Source organism: Phalacrocorax carbo, chromosome 11, assembly GCF_963921805.1.
Source record: "Phalacrocorax carbo chromosome 11, bPhaCar2.1, whole genome shotgun sequence".
Lineage (NCBI taxonomy): Eukaryota > Metazoa > Chordata > Aves > Suliformes > Phalacrocoracidae > Phalacrocorax > Phalacrocorax carbo.
In genome coordinates, this window is record NC_087523.1 from 23,262,403 (window position 1) to 23,282,456 (window position 20,054).

At 50.9% G+C, this 20,054-nt stretch overlaps 3 protein-coding genes across 3 annotated transcripts in view; 2 read left to right on the plus strand and 1 right to left on the minus strand.

Moving 5' to 3' along the window:
- The window catches only part of LOC104050018 (exocyst complex component 1), a 30,300-nt gene extending 23,646 nt beyond the window's left edge, over positions 1–6,654 (plus strand). Inside the window, exons 13-17 of the mRNA XM_064463449.1 lie at positions 581–821; positions 1,645–1,828; positions 3,078–3,277; positions 5,414–5,608; positions 5,724–6,654. Of these exons, the coding sequence (XP_064319519.1) occupies positions 581–821; positions 1,645–1,828; positions 3,078–3,277; positions 5,414–5,608; positions 5,724–5,879 (976 nt within the window). The 3' untranslated portion in view covers positions 5,880–6,654. The remainder of the gene's footprint in view (positions 1–580; positions 822–1,644; positions 1,829–3,077; positions 3,278–5,413; positions 5,609–5,723) is intronic.
- A 2,250-nt stretch (positions 6,655–8,904) lies between these two features.
- Positions 8,905–10,682, plus strand: GLOD5 (glyoxalase domain containing 5). Its single transcript, XM_009506582.2, is given in 5 exon segments — positions 8,905–9,046; positions 9,049–9,068; positions 10,070–10,243; positions 10,424–10,479; positions 10,481–10,682. Coding segments are annotated over 5 exon segments (594 nt in total).
- A 4,841-nt stretch (positions 10,683–15,523) lies between these two features.
- On the minus strand, positions 15,524–19,811 carry LOC104039628 (cis-aconitate decarboxylase). Its single transcript, XM_064463586.1, has 5 exons — positions 19,769–19,811; positions 17,965–18,152; positions 17,692–17,784; positions 17,196–17,401; positions 15,524–16,445 (listed from the first exon to the last, which is right to left on the minus strand). Exons 1-5 carry the CDS (start codon positions 19,809–19,811, stop codon positions 15,527–15,529), a joined length of 1,449 nt encoding a protein of 482 aa, XP_064319656.1. The 3' UTR covers positions 15,524–15,526.
- Between the last annotated feature and the right edge of the window lie 243 nt (positions 19,812–20,054).

A 20,054-nucleotide genomic window follows, 5' to 3' on the forward strand; every position in this document is an offset into this window, starting at 1 on the left:
AGATACAGCGGGCTGCTTTGACAGGGACATGGTCTGGAGTGTCCTGCAGGAGCTGCCTAGGAACTGATGGAGGGATTTTATTTTTCCCACTCTCAACCATCCTGATGTCAACTAAACGGTCTCAGGTTTGCACCCTGGATAGCAAAAACTCGGAGGCATCGTAGCTGGGCACGCAGAGAGGCTGAGCAGAGCCTACTGGTTCTGCCTCTCCTCAGCACAGCAGCTCTGCTTCAGGGTAGGTCAGAAAGCAAGGTCTATGTTTCATGGAAGATCCTATGTTTTGATCACCTTTATTTCCTTATTAGCAATGTCATAAAGTGAAAATAGACTATGGAACAGAAATCTTATAAAAAATGCCAGCATAAAACAACTGAAGTTTATCATTTGGCTGGAAAAACAGGACATTTTAATGTCATTCCACAGAGATGGTGAGGAGTTGAAGGATGACCCGAGCATAAACGGGCTCCACTGCGATACAGAAGGCTTTGATTCTTTCTTTAGCTTTGCCCTTGCCTCTGCGGTGGCCACAGGGCCAGTGCCCCTCCCCATGTAACTGCTTACCTTTTTTTTTTTTTTTAAGACTGGAGGAACCTACGACCCGGCTGCTGAGTGAGATCTTCAGTTGCCTGGAACCAGAGCTGAGAGGATTTCTGGATGTCTGCAATAAGGTCCACCCATTCGGCTGCTTGCAGGTCCTGGTTACCTTGAACGACTCCATCTTTGAGATGTGGGGCTCTTCCTCAGCTCTCCCCTCGTCCTTCCTCAACACTGTCCTGGGCAACATGCTGCTCCTGGCCAAGAGCAGCTTCAACAAATGCATTGTGAGTGTCAGGAGGAGTAAGCTCAAGTAGACCCGAGTGATGTTTGACCTCCTCCAGAATCTTCTTTACTTCTAACATGATCTTCATTGAAGGCAGTACTGGTTTATATCAGGTCTGGCTCTTTGGTTTTGGGAAGACTAGGCCCTCATTGCATCAATGACTGTGTCTATGTTGGGGAGATGGGACACAAGAAACCTGTGTCATCTGTGCCTCCTCTTACCAGGATGGTCAAACCAGAGGGGTTTCCCCCATATAGAGTACTGGGAGGCTGTAGGTGTGACAGCAGCGTGTCAGGTGGCTGGAGCCAAGCTTTGCTGTTGGCACAGCAGGACATGCTCCAGGACCAAGCTGCAGGGAGGGTGGGGGTTGAGAACCCATCAGAATTGGCCAAGGAACCTGGCTAAAGGCCACTGAGTTCAAGGGAAGCCACATGTTGACATCAACTGTCTTTGTGCCAAGACCTGGAGCAGCAAGCCTGCTTGTAAACCAGCCTGAGAAGTGCCAGAAATGGCAGCGGTGAATACCCCTGCCCTAGGAGCTGTGGGTGCCTGTGTGGGGAGACGGCAGCACTGTGTCTGAGCAAAGAACCGTATAGCCTGGAGGACCAGGTGTGTCAAGTCCGGAGCAACAGCTAGCGCAGCTTCACGTCCAGCCTCAGACAAGGAAGCTCACATATCTTCTCATAGAAGATATCGTAAATGGAGAAAGTGGTACCCGCCACCAATTACTTTCCTTGTTTTCTGGCCAATGCTTTCATGCACCATAAAATGAGGCTGGGCCCACGTCAGATCTGAGCGCGCCGTGTCTTGTGTGTTGTTGCCAGGGGACCTTGTGCAAAGAGATTGAGGAGGCAAAGGTGCTCAGCAAGATGAAAGGTGGGATCCTGCTCTCCGTGAGCCGCTTCGAGGAGTTTGTGAACTTCTCGGAGGAGGTGTTCAGGACAGCTCGGCGGAGAGGGGAGCTGGACAAAGCACATCTCAGGCTGGCTGGCAGCGTCTTCAGCAGCAGTGAGTAGAAAGGCTGGCGGCTGGATGCACCAGCCAGGCAAATGTATACCCGCAGCTTCAGGATTTACTAGCAATCAGCTGAGCCACCAGAGCAGGGTACGTGAAAGCTACCTGCCTCCCGGGCACTGCCTGGGGCTGAAACTGCCTTTGCTGAGCAAGAACCTGGGGGCATCAGACAAATTCAGAGGGTGTAGCATGCCAGGTGCGTGGTGTCTGCCACCCCGGGATGGTCCCAGCTGCGACAGGGCTGAGGCACACGTGTTTAGCTTTGAATCTAATGTCAACCTCTCTTTTCCCACTATGGAGGGAGCAGGTCCTCGCTACACATCAGACTCTTCTTCTTACAAGCGCAGAGGTCTTGGGAGCACTGGCAGCCTAAGAACAACTATTCCCAAAACACCAAGGCGGTGGTGGGGAGAGAGGGGTGGGGAGAGCAAGACGGGTAGCTTTCCAAAGGTCGCTGTGTTGTCCCAGCTGGTGCTTACAACTGTTTATCAGTGGAGGGACCCTGCTTTCCAGCTTGAAGAGGGCCTGAGGGGCTGCAGAAGTAACAGCTCCAAGCCTCCAATCCACAGATCATGAGATGGTGTAGAGAGGCAGCTCCTACCTGCAGATGGGCCTGGGATGACCCACTGAATACAGCCCATAAATCCATGAATGCAGCCCCTTCCAGGCTCCAACAATGTTTACAGTGAAGCAGGTGAGATAGGGAATCAAGCTAATGAACAGGGATCAGTATTTGTGTTACGGATAGTTACTCCCTCTGGTACTGGAAGAAGTCAGACGATTCAGATGAGGCAGCTTAATGACATGTTAAGCCTTAATGACATGTTAAGCTTTCTCACCCCCATGGGTGAGAAGGGCCTGCTCTGTTCCGCATGCACAATGAGCTACTCAAGCTCTCGCCCTCTCCAGACCAGCTGGCAAGTGGCTGGCAGCTTGACGAGCCATGCCTCTGAGCATGTGCCACACTGAGGTGCTCTGGCACCCAGGTCAGCAACACGTTGGGACAGGGCTGGACTTGGATGTCTCTGCACCCTTTTGGGCAAATGGGTATTAAATGTCATGACCCCAAAACTCTGCAAGGCAAGGTGGTGGAAGAGCTGAAAGACCTGTGATGATGGTCACCACAGCTCTTGGTTAAACTGTCCGCTGGTGACCAAAGCCTGACAATGCCTGCATCTCATGTCCCTCCTGACCCAGCCTGCAGGGTCTTCTCTCCATACCTGATTTGTTCCTTTCTTTTAAGTCAATAGTCTCTCCTCGGCAAACCTGAAGGTGAACACAGATATGGTCATGATGGAAAATTTCCACCACATCCACTGCTTCCTGTGCCAAAAGAAGATCCACTGCCTGGAGGGCAAGAAGAGAGAAGCCAAGCAGAGGTATAGTGAGCACATGGAGAAATACGTCATCAAGTACCTGGGCCAGCCACTGGAGAAGCTCAATGTGAGTACAGGATAAACCAACCCTTGCCTGGGTCTCAAAGGGCAACTGCACTTCCCAAAATTATGCATTAACTGGTGTTCAGATCACCCCTCCCCAAATCCAGCCTGGAATTATATCGGTGTGTCGTCACATCCCCAGTGTTCCCACGCCTTCTCGGACCGCTTGGGCTGGGTTTCACCGCGCAGCACCGTCCCAGCAAGAACAGGGCTCAGTAGCATCAGATGCTGGTAGCAGCTCTGCAACCCAGCCTCCGTGCGGCAGCGTGAGGACCTGTGCGGACCCCCCGCTCCGCGTTGCGTGCCTGCATCTGGCAGATGCTGGCTTCTTTTTGCATAGCTGCCTGGACTAATAAGTCTAACACAGCTTCACGCTTCCCAGGCGGCTGCTTTGCTAACTGAGCTAAGAGCATCTGGCTTTGCTAACTCAAACAGGCATCCCCCTTCCTCCCAGAGACGACGGCTCATCCCGAGACCCCTCCTCGCCCTGCTCCTTCTCTCTTCTCACTGGCCTAAAACGTCTCACAGACTCAGATCAGCTTGATTTATTTATAGGGCCTGTTACTTTCAATTTGTTTCCAGTCTTTGCTGTCAAACATCTTGTAGGTTTGACTGGAAGATCAGCTCGGTGTCTCATGCTACCTGCAGCCTTGCTCTGTTAATGGCTTCAAATCCTTCCTCTGTGAGGGAAAAGTGTAATTTCATTGCTCACAACAAAGCAAAGCGAGTAACATATGAGGGTGCTTGGACTCCATTCTGCTCAGGGATTGCTGGAGTCCTGGCACGGCCTTCTCTAGCGGACCACGTAGCTCTTCAGGTCTGAGCATAATTCACTAACATTAAGAGAAGTTTCAAAGGGGTCTAAATAACATAGGAGCCCATTCCTGTTTCTGAAAACAGCTTATACATCTAGGAACCTCTTTCCCTCTAAAAATCCTTAGGATTTAGGGCATTCTCCGTAGCAAAATTGCACTGGAAATACCCAAGACAGCAAAGAGATCATTGGGCTGTATGAACAGGAGGGTGGACAGTAGGTTGAAGGAAGTGATTATTCCCTTTTTTCAGCTTTTGTTACACCAGCTGTGGAATACCATGTCCAGCTGTGGAAGAGGTAGAGATGTATGTCACCTATGGCAAGAGATGTTGCTAAACTGGAGCCAGGCCAGTGAAGGGCCACCAACATGGTGAGGAGAGGCTGAAAGAGCTGAACTCGGTCAGCCTAGAGAAGAAACAATTTCAGGGGTATCTAGTAGCCACCTTCCCTAGAAGATTACTGAGGTGCACAGCAGGGTGATGGTAGACAACAGTCAGAAAATGTAAAAAAGGAAGGTTCCAGCTGGATAGAGGGGAAAAAAATTACTATAAGGGTAATAAAGCATTGAAGCAGTCTGTCCAGAGAGGTTCCACAGCCTCTATCCTTGAAGGTTTTCAAGACCTACCTTAAGAAATGCCCCAGGTACCGCCATTTGAATTCAGTGTTGAACCTGCTTTGAGCAGGAGGTTGAACTAGAGACCTCCTGAGGTCCCTTCCAGCCCGACAGACTCTGTGTCTGAAAACCTCATGCAGAAAAAAAAAAAGAATATTTGTCAGCACTGCGCTTTTTGCGGAGCTACACCGCTCCTGGTACTTTTCTGAAAGCTAGCCGAAGTCTGTACCCCTTGGGGGTCACATAGCCCTGGGCTCTCACGCAACAGCCATGCTTTGGGTGGGACACGTGCGCCTTTTGAAATGCCTCCCTACAGAACAGCCTTTCCTGCTGTCATACAATATCCTGGAAGAACTGAGAAAGCTTGAGGTTTTTCTTTACACTTCTGCAGATGCTGGGATCCCCCAACCCCACCTCTGGCTCCAAACCCTCTCCAGCGAGCAGAGCTGTATGAAGCACCCAGGAACAAGAGCGATTTTTTTCCAGCCCCATGGTACTGCCACCCTTAGAGATGCTGCTCGCTGAGCAGGGAGGGAAGAGAACTGATGAAATTCCCTATGCTCTGCTTTCCAGGAGGATATACAATGTCCAATACTTCATTTCCACTTAATTAGACATGGGAAGGGATCTGGGAAAAGCAGTCAGGTTTCAGCCCTGTCACAGGAGTCCGCCTTAGGGCGGCTCATCAGTGAAATGTCTCCTTGCCTTTCCAGCACTTCTTTGAAGGCGTGAAAGCCCGTGTGGCTCAAGGGGTGAAGGAAGAAGAGGTCAGCTTTCAGCTGGCCTACAGCAAGCAAGAGCTGAGGAAGGTCATTGAAAAATACCCCGGCAAGGAAGTAAAAAGAGCCCTTGAGACCCTCTACAGGAAAATCCACAAGTATCTCTCCCCAGAGGAGAATCTTTTGCCGGTAATTGGAGCGTGATCTGTCTGTAATGCTACGATGCTTTGCAAGGCTCAGGACTGCAAAGCATGTAGAGCTGTCAGGGGCTGATGAATGGAGCTGACGGTCTGTTTTTCCCCAGGTGGTGTGGCACGCCATGGAGCAGGAGTTCATACGCCAGTACCAAGAGTTTGAGGATCTGATCCAACGCTGTTATGCAGGATCAGGAATTGCCATGGACTTCACCATGGAGGACTTGCTGAGCTACTTCAACTCCATCACTCTGTCCAACACGTAAAGACAACCCTCTCTGGATGTCTGCTGGGAGCAGCTCAGGAGCCCTTGATGGCAGCTGCACCTTTAAGGAGCTAAACTCAAAACCCTTCCCAAGCTCAAGTCCTGAACTCAATGCCAAAGAGCCTCTGACTTGTCGGTCTGAGGCTAGATCTCCCTTGGGGAAGGGGAGCTCTCTGACCCAAACCACACCTTCCCTCCTCCAAGAAACAATTATGCAGCTAGTAAAAAAACCCTCCCAAGCTTCAAATTTCTGCCAAAGTGGGTGCCGGTGCTGGACCGCTTCAGCAGATCGCTTCCCAGTGCAGCTGAACAGTGAAAGGCAACTTCTCTGCAGGAACTCTCTCCTTTTTATCTACTCTCGGATTTCACAGTGAACCTGTAGTAAAACAAGAGGGTTACAATGCACTTGAGGTACCCAGATGTGTGTAGTGTTATTATATCCAGGTACCAGAACACGTACCATCACTCTACCAGCCCTTCAGCTGAGACAGATGAAAGTTCAGAGTTATTAATATAACAAGGTTTATTGCTTTTAGCTAAGAAAGGATTCACTTGCATGTAAACAGGAGAGGAGTAAATGCTGCAGCTCGAGAGATCCAAACAGGTCCCTCAGGGAGTTGCCTGTTCTTACCCCATTTTCTTCTGAAGCATCCCATAGCGACATCACAACCCGCTAATATATTTTTGTTGCTGAAAATATGGTCTCTGTATCTTGCGATGATAATCATGGGGCTAACCCACTGCCCATTATAACCTTCTCTCTAAAAAACTGAAGATGTGAGCTCTTTGGTTTAGTACAAAGTAACAGTCGGGTCCATAGTGATGACATGGGGTCAAGGACCAAGATATCACTCAATAAGCTGAAGTTCAGACCAGCAGGGTCATTGGCCAGGTAAAGGCACATCTGGGACTAAGCTGGAGACCAGCACCCTTACACCAAAACCCATGCATAGAGCGAAGGCCCTGAGGAGAGTTTAACTATGCTCCAGGGCCCGTGTGTGTGTGTGGAAGCCCCCAGGTGAGACTAGTCAGGGCTATTAAGGCCAGTTAGTGCCCTCAAAGCCCTGGCAGGCGTCAGTGTCAACGGTCCTGTTACTAGCACCTGTGGGAACAACTCTGGGAGTTTTAGTAAAGATATTAGGATTTTTCCGAAAGAAAATGAGGTCTGGGAGGTCCACCTGCTGCTTGTCCCTCTGTCTGCCAGCCCCACCGTGTAGCTATTGAACCTCTTGGTCTGGAGCGGACAGGGCAGCAGAAATCACCTGGCCAGTCAGCTCCTGCGTGTCTTGTGAAAATCAGGGGCTGGCAGAGGGAAGAGAGGCCGGCGGCCTCCCTCGAGCGAGGCTGCAGCGTGAGCCGAGCAGCTCCCTGCCCTGCTTGCCCCGCTCCGGGCCAGCGGGCACAAGGCTGCTGTGGAGCTCACGGGAGTGGGCTGTCACCCGCGTTTCGAAAAGAAATGTGGTCTGTTTTCTGTAATTACCCCCAGGGTGGATTTAAAAGCCTCTTTCCCCATGCAGAGCACTGGCATCCTCTTCTTTTCCGTTGTTTTGTGTTGAGACCGGTGGCAGTCCCCCCGCTGGAGGACCCTTAAGGGACACCACCACGCTGGGGAGGAACAGCTTCTCGCTGAGCTCTGGCTGTGGGATTTCCACCTCAGCTCTGCCTTCTCCAGCGTGAACAAACCCACAGTGACCTTCAAGACAAGGATGGCAGAAGGGTGGTGTTGCACGTCCTGGGATTAGCTTGTCTAACACACTCACCATCGATGATAACCCATGAAATAGCTTTGCGGGAAATTCTGTGGGGCAACTTGGATAATTAAAGGCGAAAAACCCAAAAAGGATATACAAAAAGGATACAGGTACTTTGTTCCCTCCCACAGCAACCCACAGATGTCCCTTTCCTTGATCTGAGGCAAAAACCCGTTTTCAGCTATTCCCACATATCAGAAGTTCTGGTTTTTTCGGCGTGGAGCGTGGGCAGCTTGGGTGGAGACAGTCCAGGCAGAACGACTGTAACACAGGATGTCCTGTGCCTTCAACCACTTGCCCAGCAGTTTTTCCACAGCCTGAACGGCTCAATCCTTTGAAGCCAACTGCCCAGAGAGTTCCAGACCTTCCAAAACTCCATTTTACTTTTAACAGATTTGGGTTTTGCAGAGGAAGAAAAAGAAAATCTCTAACTCTGCCTTACGCCACAGAGGACCCCTTTGGGCATGTCTGTTTGCAGGAAGGGGTGTCCAAAAAGATGCCCAAAGCTGAGCACACCACCCTGAGGCTCCTTTTCTCGCTACACATTGGCTGTTAGCATGGCACCTATGGCTCACGCAGCTTTTACTGGTGGGAGCTTGCAGTACTCCCCAGGGGCAGCGGGTGCCTCACAAGGCAATGAGACTTCAGCGTGTTGCATGGTAGAAAATAGTCTTGGAGGCAAAGAGGTGCTGCCAGGGAGGTGGGGAGCCTGCTGCAGCTGCTTGCCACAGCTCCTCTTCTCCAGGGACAGCCTTTCTTCTTAACAGTAAGAAGTAGCAAGCTCAACTCTGTGCTTTAATATAGCACATTAACACATCTTTCCCTTGCAAATAAAATGTCCAGACTCTTTTTCCAGGATTTCCCAAGCAATTCTATGTAGCTGGACTTTCAGGTCCTTTGGGTCAAGGTACGCTTCTGCGGGGAGCAGTGCTCAGAGCTCCTGTTTCTGATCTCATTGCATTTTCCCCTGCATTCTCCTGTGACATGGCTTGGCTCTAGGCAGCGGGAAGAGGGTGGTCACAAGGGAACCGTCCGGCACCGGCTTGCCCAGCTGCTCGTCCTCTCTTGCAGGGGCTCTGGCATGCTCAGGGCCCACCAGAGCAAAGCTGGGGTCTGAGACCCTTCCAGGAAGGAGAATTTATTGCTTCTGTACTTGTGCCACCCACAGGCCAAAAGAAAACCTGTTTGATCTCCATTCACAGTTCAGTTCAGAGCCGCCTGGCCCATTTCCCTGAGTAGCTGGCTGCTCCTAACCTTCGTGTTCTGTGGTTCTGCATGCTGGTTCCCAGCCCTGAGGTGATGTACTGGAAGGAGGAGCGTATGAGTCCACCCTCGTGTTTAATGGAGCACCTGGACCACCTTTTGTTCACCATGAAGAGCACTGAGGACAGTGTGGCCTTTTATTCCAAAGTCCTGGGCACAGGAGCGTGACTTTCAAGGTAACATGGGGCACTGGCACGGCTCAGGTCTAGGGAACCTGCAGCCCAGTTCTGGGCCAGTGGCTGGTCCCTGTGGATCTCTGATGGGGTCTCTGGGGCACCTCCTTGGGGTGGCGATGGTAGGACCAGCACAAGCTGCAGGCCGTCAAGCTCTGAGTTTCAACTGAGTCAAGCTGAGCCAGAGGATAGTCCAAACCATGCTGCAGAAGGAGTCAAAGTGACAAAAAAGAAAGACTATTTGAAAAACCACTTCTAGGACTGAAGGAGGAGAACCCTCAAACCCACACATCCTCTGAAGATGTCTGAGAGGCTCTTGTTTCGATATTTCCATTGGCAAAGAGAGGAGAAAGTGGTCAACATTTTCAGAACAGCCCCAACTCAACTCCTGCCCAAGATTCAGGCCACCTGGCCTGTTTTGGATGTACACATGCACCTTTTTAACTTCCAAGCTTATGTCCTCTCCTGCCCTATCAGGTCTCTTAAAAGCAGTTGCGCTCCCATCCCAAGGCTACTGTGAGCCTCAGTTTGTTCTTTAGGCGGGCAGAGATGGCAGGTCAGTGCCCTCTGCATATCTATGGGGTCTCAGGACTCAGCTGCCATATGAGCCTGCAGAAATCTCCTTGAGAATCAGCAAAGAGATGCCCAATCTCCTTCCTCACCCTCTTCCCATTGCGTCACCCTTGTTCCCACCGCAGCGTCAGCCTGTGCATTATTTGCGTGGCTGCTGCACAGGCAGGATGGAGGGTGCCCAAAACTGAAAACTTACACCATTATGATTTAGAAGTGGCTGTAGGACTTTCCTGGGTCACTCCACATCTCTAGGGATGTCATGGGAGCCTTGCAGCAGGTCAGTTCTTGTCTTGTGTTGCCACAGCAAGAGCCAGAGTAAGCGGGGCTGCAGCCAGGTCCCCAGGACCTTCGGGACTACACAGGTGAGTGGATGCTGAAGGCTTCCAGCCCAGTAAGTCTCATTGCACTTTGATTCTTTTCTTTGGGGACAGGGTAATTGCAAAGCTTTACATTTTGGCAACCAGAAGTTTAACCTGCATGAGGCTGGGAAGGAGTTTGAACCCGAGGCTTGGTGCCCAGTCCCTGGCTCTGCAGATATCTGCCTTACCACACAGGTGCTGCTGGATCATCCGAAGGGGGGGAAGACATAGAGTGTCCACAGGGCAGTGTGACCTGACAGGCATGAAGCCAGAGCCTCCCAAGTGAGACTTTCATGGTCTGCATCTTGGGGAATGTCAGAATTGTCTCATCCAACAGCTCATGTTTTCAAGGCTGGGAGAAAGAGCGCACACGCCCTGATGAGACTACCTTAAGCATTAAGCCCCTGCCTTTATGTCTCCTCCCAGGCCTGTGGGGTGATTACTGAAGAAGATCCTGTGGCCAGAACTGGTGCTGTGGGTCTGAGACCCCAATGAGAACCTGATCGAGGTTTCCAGGTACAGCACAGGCGTGACTGCAGTCAATGGAGGGGAACCCCAAACACAACCCATACTCTGCCTGTGCCCCAGCAGGAGAAAGGAGGCAGAGGCCAGGCTTTTGATGGCCATTTTCAGGTTCAAGCTTTTATTTTGCAAACCTAGGACAAGTCTCAAATCCCAGCCATAAAAGTAGGGCTGCATGAACCTTGAGAGCTTTCCCAAGGCAGCCTGCTCAGCTCTCACCCCTGGCTGTGAATGCTACTTTTATAAATCACCATCAATGGAAACTTCATGACCTTCTTGGAAGATCTGTCCTGCTGCTGCTGCACTGCTCTTGCTGGGACATTTTTCCTAATGTCTGACACCCCTTTTGCTTAATTTGAAGCCCCTCATTTCTACAATGTCCTCCATGAACACAAAAGAACCTGTCATTCCTCTCCTTTTAATAGTCACTTTTACACAGCAGAAGGTTTCTGTCCCCCTTCCCCTCTGTGCGCCTGCTTTGCCTGACTCAGGCTGGCTGTCACTGGTGGCTCTCACACCAGGCCAGTGGTTTAAATCCAGCCGTGACTGTTGAAACCCGCTTCCTGACTGGGAACTGGGAACTTGGCCTCAGTGTCTGACACACAACGCGCTCCAGAGGCTGAAGCTCCGTGCCTTATACTCAGCTGTGCTTAAATAGTTATAGGGTTCCTGTCACCTGGGATGGGAAAAAACAGAGATGAGAGGGCGGCATGGAGGGGAGAGCATCTAAAGTCAGTGAGTTCACCTAGGTTTATGCAGGGGTGAGGGGGAAATAAGGTGCTAAGACACTGGCATCAGGCAGAAAATATTGGCTCCCCTGTGCAGCCCAGCCTGGCTGCCCTGTTTTCCCAGTAAGGCAGCCACAGGGCTTTGTTCTGGCCCCTGCGCCAGCTGCATGTCTCTGGCCTGCATGTCCCAGCTGCAGAGGGAAGGTTGCAAGCTTGTACTGCAGCTGGGAGGATTTGCTCCTCCTTTCCATCCCCCTGTGTGATACATTCCTGTGGATTCCTTCCTTGTCTCAGCCATTCATTTCTGGAACAGCAGCTTCCTTGCAAAACTTGACCACCCATGGCACCATGTCCAGAGCTTGGGAGAACCTCTGGACCAGGGAGAGGAAGGCCAATGCTCATGCCTTCCTCTGGAAGAGGCATTCAGAGCTGATCCAGGAGGCAGGTCTCATCCCTCCGAGGATGAAGCTGTGTCAGCAGAGCTGAGGCAGGGCTCTACCACAGCAGAGTCTGCTCTGCCTCTGACTGATGGCACTCAGTTACTTGGGGGACTGTCCGAAGTTTTCTTCTTTCTTTAATTATTTAAAAAGCAAATCCTCAGTTATTTAAAAAACATAAAACAATAAAGGAGGACTCGGTGTTTTCAAGGAGAGCACTTCCCCAGCTGGCCACACTGCGGTAGTACTGTTATCATCATGGAAAGAGTGCTGGAAGGCGGGGAGGACTCTTCTGACCTCTACAGTCAAAATCCTCACTAAAATAGAAATGATCCCTGAATTGTACTTTTTTTTTTTTTTTCTGCTGGTATTTCCTGGGAAATCCAGAATTCTCCACGGTGACAAAAAATGCAAAGCCCCACAAAACTCGCTTCTTCAGATGATCAAAAGCTTGTGCTGGTGGTGGCCGTAGGGATGAAAGCTGCTTTCAGCTCGAGTTGAACCATTTGTGGGAACTGAAGGCAAGAGCTGCCTTGGGGGAAAGTCACAGACATCTCATCACCTTCACCTTGTGAACAGAGCCCCGGGAGGGGACCCCCAGGCAGGGACCCCCAGAGGAGGGACCCTAGGAAGGGACCCCCAGGAAGGGGCCCTGAGGAGGGACCCTGAGGAGGGACCCCCGAGGAAGGGACCCCTGAGGAAGGCGACACCAGAGGAGGGACTCCAGAGGAGGGACCCCAAGGAGGGACCCCCGGGGAGGGACACGCAGGAAGGGACCCCCGAGGAGGGACCCCGGGGAGGGACCCCCGCGGCCCCGAGCGGCGGCCGCTCTCCAGGGTGCTGATGGCCGCGGCGGGGTCCGGCCCTCCCGCGGGGCCGCACGGGTGGGTCCTGCCCACGGGAGAGGGCCGATGCCCACGGGAGAGGGCCGATGCCCACGGGAGAGGGCCGATGCCCACGGGAGAGGGCTGATGGCGGCATCCTGCTGCCGCCAGCCCCGCCTCAGCTTTCCCCTGCTCTCCGCTGCCCAGGGCTTCTCCCTCGCCAAGTCCTTGTGCCAGCAGAGCTTTCTGGTGTGGGCTTCTAGTTATTGATTGATTGCTGACATGGATCCTGCCTAGCTCTGCACTGCAAGTGTCCTTTCATTCACTGAGCTTGCTACCGTAAATATGTCTGTGGAAAAAAGTTTCCTTTTCTTAATTTTAAGTGTCATTTATCTTGGAACGGCAGTAGAAAGGACAAGGGCTCTTTTCTTGTTCAGCTTGAGAGGAGAAGTTAAGGACTTTGGTGGCACCATATTAATCGCTGAATACCCTCAGTGTCACACAAGCTGGTCTATGATTTTCACAGGCTGTTTTTTTCCTTGGCTTTTTTAAGCCCTCCTATCCCTTGCCAGGGGTTTGGGCCTCCTAATTAGTCAAGGATATGAAACGTTTGCTGTTTGAAACTGGAAATAATGGGTGAGATGCTTTCCTGGGCTGGGACACTGGAAGCGTTTTCAGGGTCCTAGGCTTTCAGAGGAAATACCATGAATGAAAAAAAAATCTCAGGTATGCCTTTAGCTCCTAGATGCTACGTACTCCTTCAACTCATAAGGGGCCCTTATGAGGGGAAAGTTGGACCTACCAGCCTTTCTGCACCTTCTGTTCCTAATTTTACACATTGTTTCCTGAAAGGTGTCAGAATTGCGTCTGATGGGACAACCAAGACATGAATGAGTTTTAGAAGGATTTCTGGATCTCAGGGACAAAATGTAGCTGGAAACCCAATTGAAAAGCTCTTTTTTCATGCTCCAGCACCAATAGGTAAAAAGTGCTAGTTCCCTCTTCTCCTGCTCAGTCTCACTGCTACATGGCATCACCGCAGCACGGTGCAGAAGGCATGGAAATGAGAACATCGGAACAAATATCAGGATGCTGAAATCAGTGATAATCCACCGAGATGCATTGTTCCCTCCACTGAAGCCCATGTTGGCTCTGTCACATGTACCGATTCCCTTGGCAAGTGTTGAGCTAATGGCTGACTTGGAAGGCACTGGATCTGCGGTTTTCCAGCTCACTGGGCTGTGAAGCATGGAATGATAGTTTCGGTGATCTCACACCTGACTCGAACCAAGGGAAACTAGAAGCTTGTCATGGAAACTTAGCAAGTATTTGAAAACTGTTGCTTAACGGAGAAACATCGGGTAACTTCTCTTTGTTGAGAGATCGTGTTTAACCACAGCCAAGCTTTGCTGGCTAACAGCTATTGCACTCACCAGGAAAAACAGCCTGCAGGGCTCAATGTAAATATATGACTCTGGAGAAACCACTGGCCACAGGCCAGCCTTCTAGCTGGCCCTGTCCTAGCCTCTGCAGGGTTCCCCATCTAGTGGAAAAGTCTCTGAATCTCATATGTTCAGATTAAAACTGAAAACCTGACGGTCTACATAATGTAGCATTAAATCTTTATGCAGAAAATTAATTTACTTCAGTTCTTTATTCAGAAAGATTCAGTGTGAATATGCTAGACAGTACAAGAGAGTGGATTAACAGGTGGGCAAACAATTTTCTTCAGGGTGAAAAGTTCTCTGCATAGACCACTACCAGCAAGCTAAAAAGGAACCGGCCCACATTCCTTCTTGCCTGTCTAGTCCCATCTCAGTCCCCCTTGCAGAAGGCAACCCCCTCTTCTGCAACAGATTCTGTGCCTATATCATGGTCACATTGGAAACAAGTCCTTTGGATCAGCAACCACAGTGTTTGTTTAATGCACAGAGGGATGTCGCACAGTTCTCCATCTCGCTGTTCAGAAAGGATGCAGGGTAAGAAAGCCCTTCAGTGAACGGCTACTCAGGAAGACAAGTACCGATTTCATCCCAGCTGGAAAGATAAGTGAAGGACTGAGTCCCAGTAAGCTTTCCCTCCTCTCAGGGGAGAGAAACAGGAATTTCCCAATGCGAGTCACAGCGTTTATGTGCCCAAGTCACCATCCAGAGGTGCTCATCTCTGCACAGGCTATAGAGACCACCTCTGGTGAGCCAGCTCTGAGTAGGTGCCTGGGTGACCTGTGCGAAGCCGGGAGGGATGATGTGGCGCAGCCCTAGGGTTGGCAGGGATCGCCTCTCAGGCGGCGTAGGGTGTAGGCGTAGGACTGATGTAGGGTTCCTCACCTACCGATTGCCTTTAATTCAGAAAAGACATACAGGTTTTAAGGGTCCATGAACCTTCCCTGGTACACAGAGAAGTGACAAATACTTCCCAAGTGCTGGAGAAAGGGGAGGCTTTTACTGCAAAAGAAAAAAAATATCCCTCTCTGCCTGAGAGTTTTGCAGGCAGAGCTGTTTACAGTAACTGAGAGATTTTTCATCTGGCCAGCATGACTAACTAACCGTGGTCTGAAAAGTGCCCAGCGAGCACTAAGAAAAGCACACATTTTGCAGTTGAACTTCCTCTTCTTCCCAGACTCAGCGGTTAGGCATTCTGCACAGAAGAAGCTTTGAATGCAGCTTTAAAAAATATCTAGACACAGTTCCTTCTGGGGAACTGGCTTCCAGACGATACCCCAGGATTCTCACAGATTTCCATGGGACTTTTTTTCTTTTTTTTTTTTTTTGGTATTTGTAGTGGCCTTTCAGCTACTCAAACAGCATCAACCGTGAGTTAAAACTTAGTCTGTGTACTGATTACTGCCACAGACACACCTCCTGCCTTGTGGGCTCCTTTGGTATTAAAGCATCTAGTTTGACTTCAAGGGGTGGGAACTTTCCTGTAACTGGAAATGAATAGTAAAGCACCAATGAAGAAGGGAATTGGATTTTCATCGGGACAAGCCCCTTATAAAAAAAACCACTTGCTGGTCCCTCACAGGCTGCAGGCCAGCTGGGAGCTATCTGACAGATTCTCCAGGTTGTCCACCATAGTGATGATGTTTTCTATTTTTTCCTCCGGAAGCACATGAGAGGCATTAGACCGAAACTTCTTCAGGAGTGATTCTTTGCTCAGAGGCTTCCTCCAGTGCCCATAGAAAGTGTCACATTTGCCCGTCAGGACATCGCCGCTGTGCAGGAGCAGTGCCACCTCTCCATACATCTTGTCAAAGTTGGCCACATTATCTTCAGGGTGCTCCACCACCACTTTGTCCAGCAGCTCCCTCAGCTCCTGCCGGTGGATGCTGCTCTCTGTGAAGGAGCTGAGGCCCACTTCACCATCCAACAGGGCGGTACAGGCATTGAACTGGAAGGAATGTCTAGCCTGGTGTTCGGAGCTGGGGAAAGGCCGATTGATGTACTTTGACACTGGGATCTTCAGCACAATGGTGCGGATCAAAGAGGGAGAGAAGGACCCTGCATAGTTGATGAAAAGGTTCCGGACAGACAAGGCAGCATCCACCACCCAGTGCATCCCCAGGTGGGCTGGGAATCGCTTGAAAGCAATATCCTGCTTCTCCAAGAGGAACTCGTGATGGTCACTTGGTGTGGATAGTGGTTTTGGTTGATAGATACTGTAGAAAGCACTGAATCCGGAGCAACCAGGGATATCATCCAGAATCAAGGGGTTAGCTTCCATCCCTCGGGCGGCCAGCAGCGCTGCTTCGAAGCCCAGGCGGGTAGCATTTCCAATATGCAGTGGCTTGGCTTGGGTGGCGGCGTTTGCCATGGGTGCCCCTGCAAGCGATGCAGCAATGCCCAAAGCATGCGCGCACTGGGCCGTGCTGAGAGAGAGCAGTTTGGCAGTGGCCGCCGCACTGCCCATGGTACCGACCACCGAGGGAGGGTGGAACCTGAAGGGGAAATTGGAGATATGAGCGTCCCTGCCTGCCTGGCGCAGGGAGCACCCAAGCGCCTCACCTACAAGACCTGCCTATGGGACTGGCAATGAACTGCCAAGTCAGCCCGTGGAAATTCTGCATGGCTCTGGTGCAGGTGGGATTCACCCAGCTCAAAATTTAGCCACCTAAAATCTAAGCGCCTACTTGAAAGTTCATGCTTGAAACAGAGTGAGCTCAGCATCTCCAGCTAGCGATTTTTAATTCTCCCTAAGAGCAGGTGGCATGGCTTGTGTCCGTACAGCCAAACTTCCTCCCCCCAGCCAAACAAGGTGGCCTTATCCAACATGCCCAAGGGTAACAGTTCCTGGTCGATGCTGTCCCTTGGACCACACCAGGGCACTGCCTGGTGAAGGGCAGTTGGCGCAGGCAGAAACTGCGCCAGGGATGGTGCCCAGAGTTAAGCTGCCTGCAGGGCTGTGGGTCACCGCCTGTCCTGCGCCCTTGCCCTTTAGGTGACAACACTGCAGACTCAGTGGTAGTCCTCTTGTTGGTTATTTCTAAGGCAAGATCACTGGAGGTCACCAAATGAATACGAAATAAGTGGTGCCTCATCAGCCCTGGCAGAACTGGCGTCTGGCTCTCAGTAGGGTTTTACCTTGATCCTGAGTTCAGCTGGACTTAAACTAACTTTTGAAACCCAGTGTAGGGCTGTTAACAGACTCACCAACCCTCTTCCTACTTGTTGAAGAAAAAGAGGTTTACCTTTTGGGAATGTCATGGGCCTCAGTGGAGAAATGCATGAGCCTCCCTTGCACTTCCAGGCCCACATTAAATGCCAGCAGGAAATCCATGCCGTTGGGTTTGGTGCTCGGAGGTAGCATCTGGGAAGCTGCCAGAAGAGCTGGCAGAACAGCCCCTGACGGGTGAGTAGCAGGGTGCCAGGTATCATCAAAATCCATGGAGTGAGTCTGCCAGAGAAACGGAGACAAAGACATGCTGGTGTGAGGGGCTGGGAGCTGAGGGAGCTAGGGGTCCTTGCTGATATTGCTGAGGCCATGTCTATAACAACCCCCACCCACCTCGTGGTCCCCATGGTGGCTGTTTGGTCCCTCTAAAAGCAGTGCACAAGACTGCAGAGGAGCCCATGACTTCTTGCCCCCCGTTCCCCCTCCCAGTCACAGGTCCGCTTCCTGCAACACCAACTAGTGTCTTGGAAGGCACCACAAGGCAGAGCTTCTCCTGGAAGAGCCTGCCTTACCGCAACTCCGTTGGTGAACGCAGCCAGCGTGGGGGAGAGCTTTACGCCTGGCTTGCCATAGACAGAGCTCACGGCAACCGAAGAGTACAGCTCCTGTGGAAGGGAGAGGAGTTCAGGTGAGGACCTTGAGTGAAGCAATGACTGTGTGATGCCAGAACACCCCGCTACCGCACGGCAAAAGTCCTACATCAGCCATGAAACAAGGCCTTGGTTATGGGGGTGGTGTCAGGGTGGGGACCATGTAACTACGTAGTAATATGGGGCTGTTCCTACCCGGCAGTACTGCAGGGCGATATCAAACACATGCGTCGTGCTGCCCACGAGGCCCACCCCGATGCTGTCGAGGATCATCCTCTTGCTTCTGTGACAGACGGTCTTGGACAAGTGCTCGGGTCGAGCTGCATGGATGAAGGAGGCAAAGCTGCTGGTCACGGTCTCCTCCGGAGCGCTCCTGGCCACCACTGCGGAGAGAGGGGAGGGGGTAAAGACACATGTGGGCCACGTGCTGACAGCTCACAGGTCTTCACCCTCTGGTCTCACTGAATTTATTGAAGGGCAAAGGCAATTGGAGAGTGCAGGGTCTGCCCCGCATGTCCCTTGGGCCGCACAGCTGCCTACAGCCCTGCAGATCTCGGGGGAGATGTGCGGCTTCCCTGTGCCATCCCAGGCTGTGAGCCTCTCCCTGAGAATGCCATCTGGGTCCAGGGTCACCACCCGTGGCTTCAGGCACTTGGTGGAGTCTGGGAGAGGAGCATCGCTGTGCCAACCTCCCTCTATCGACGCTGGAGAGATCCTCCTGGCGACGGGACTGGCGTCTTCCCTGAGGGGAGGTGCCCTTTCTCCCTCATGGCCAGCACAGGGAGCCCAAGGCGAGCAGGCTGGTGTGAATCCTGGCCCTCTCCATGGGTTTCCAAGGGCCCGCGGCACGTCCTGGCTCCTGCTGCCTTCACGTGCTGCAGGGACCGCTCTGCACCTCCTGGGGTGGCTTCAAAAAGGTTTAAGTGAAACAGTTTCGGGGCTCGGCCACATCGCCCCACTCTGGGTTTCAAGCACCCATCTTTTGAGGGGTCAATACAAATTATGTCCCTTTAGAGAAAAGGCAGAGCAGGAGCCCTGCTACATTACCACTGGTGCCCTGCTGGGAGTGGATCACATAAAAACAAAATTTCCTACAGCTTCCATTATTTTTTGGCAAGCAGGACTAGACCCAAAGCCTGGATTTATCCAGAAGTTTGGTCCTATAAGAGACTGAGGTGTCTTGACTCACCAGCAAAGCTCTTAAGCTCTATGCACTCAAAAGGATGCTAAGGCTTGGAAAAAAAACAAGCCTTTCTGTGTTCTTTCGTAGTTGAGCTCAGCACATCAGAGGATTCAGCCTATGCTTCAGAAGGGGATTAAACCAGAAGATCTCCTGAGCTTGTTGTTTGAAGGAAAGTCTCTGAAAACGCCTTTGCCGGTGGACAAGAAGCAACACATCGAGCTTCCCGAGGCAAAAGCAGTGCCTGTGTTTCTGACCTGTAAGGCAGAGCGGGACAGAGAGCACAAACTACTGGCGCTTATGGATTTGGAAGTCACCGTTTCCAAATCTTTGGAGGTGTTAAAATTCTGTGGAAAACATCCAATTGGGGACCATTGTACTTTTAAATTTCAGGGACAAGTTGCTTTTTTTTTTTGATGAATTTATAACTCATAGAATTGCAATTATTATTATTATTATTACTATATTATTATTATATTATTATTATTATAAATTATTATTATAATTTCTAATATCATTTTGAGAGTGCACATGAGAGTAGAAACACTATAAAATTCAGTACAGCTAACATCTGCACGACTGCGAATCCATATATATAGACATGCATATATGTATGTGGGCGGGGGCGCACACGCGTGCACAGACAGAAGGTGGCATTAATGGCCAAATGAAACTAATCACATGAAAAAGTCAAGATGAGCGAAGAAAGAAAATAAAAATACTTCACTTCAACGTCTTCCAGGAAGCCTCATCAAAATCAGCAGGTCCGTATGACACTTTATTTTTTAAACAGAAAATATCCCAATTGAAAAAAATCACCATTCCCTAATTTCACTAGCGCGTATTCATCCTCAAATGTCATGCCTACTGACTCACAGTTTGCTTGCAAATGTATTTGGACTCACCTAGAGCCCAAGAGTCTAAAAGTACTTGTAAACACAGCTGAGAATGTCATCACTGCTGTGACTCACAGAAATAAAATTCACCCCTCGCAGCGGCTCGGTGAAATATATTGCTATAGGAATCTGTAACACTCAGCAGTTTGGAGACCTTCTGCTGACAGAAACCTGTGTCCTCTCCGTGTACTCTGGGAGCACCTTCCATA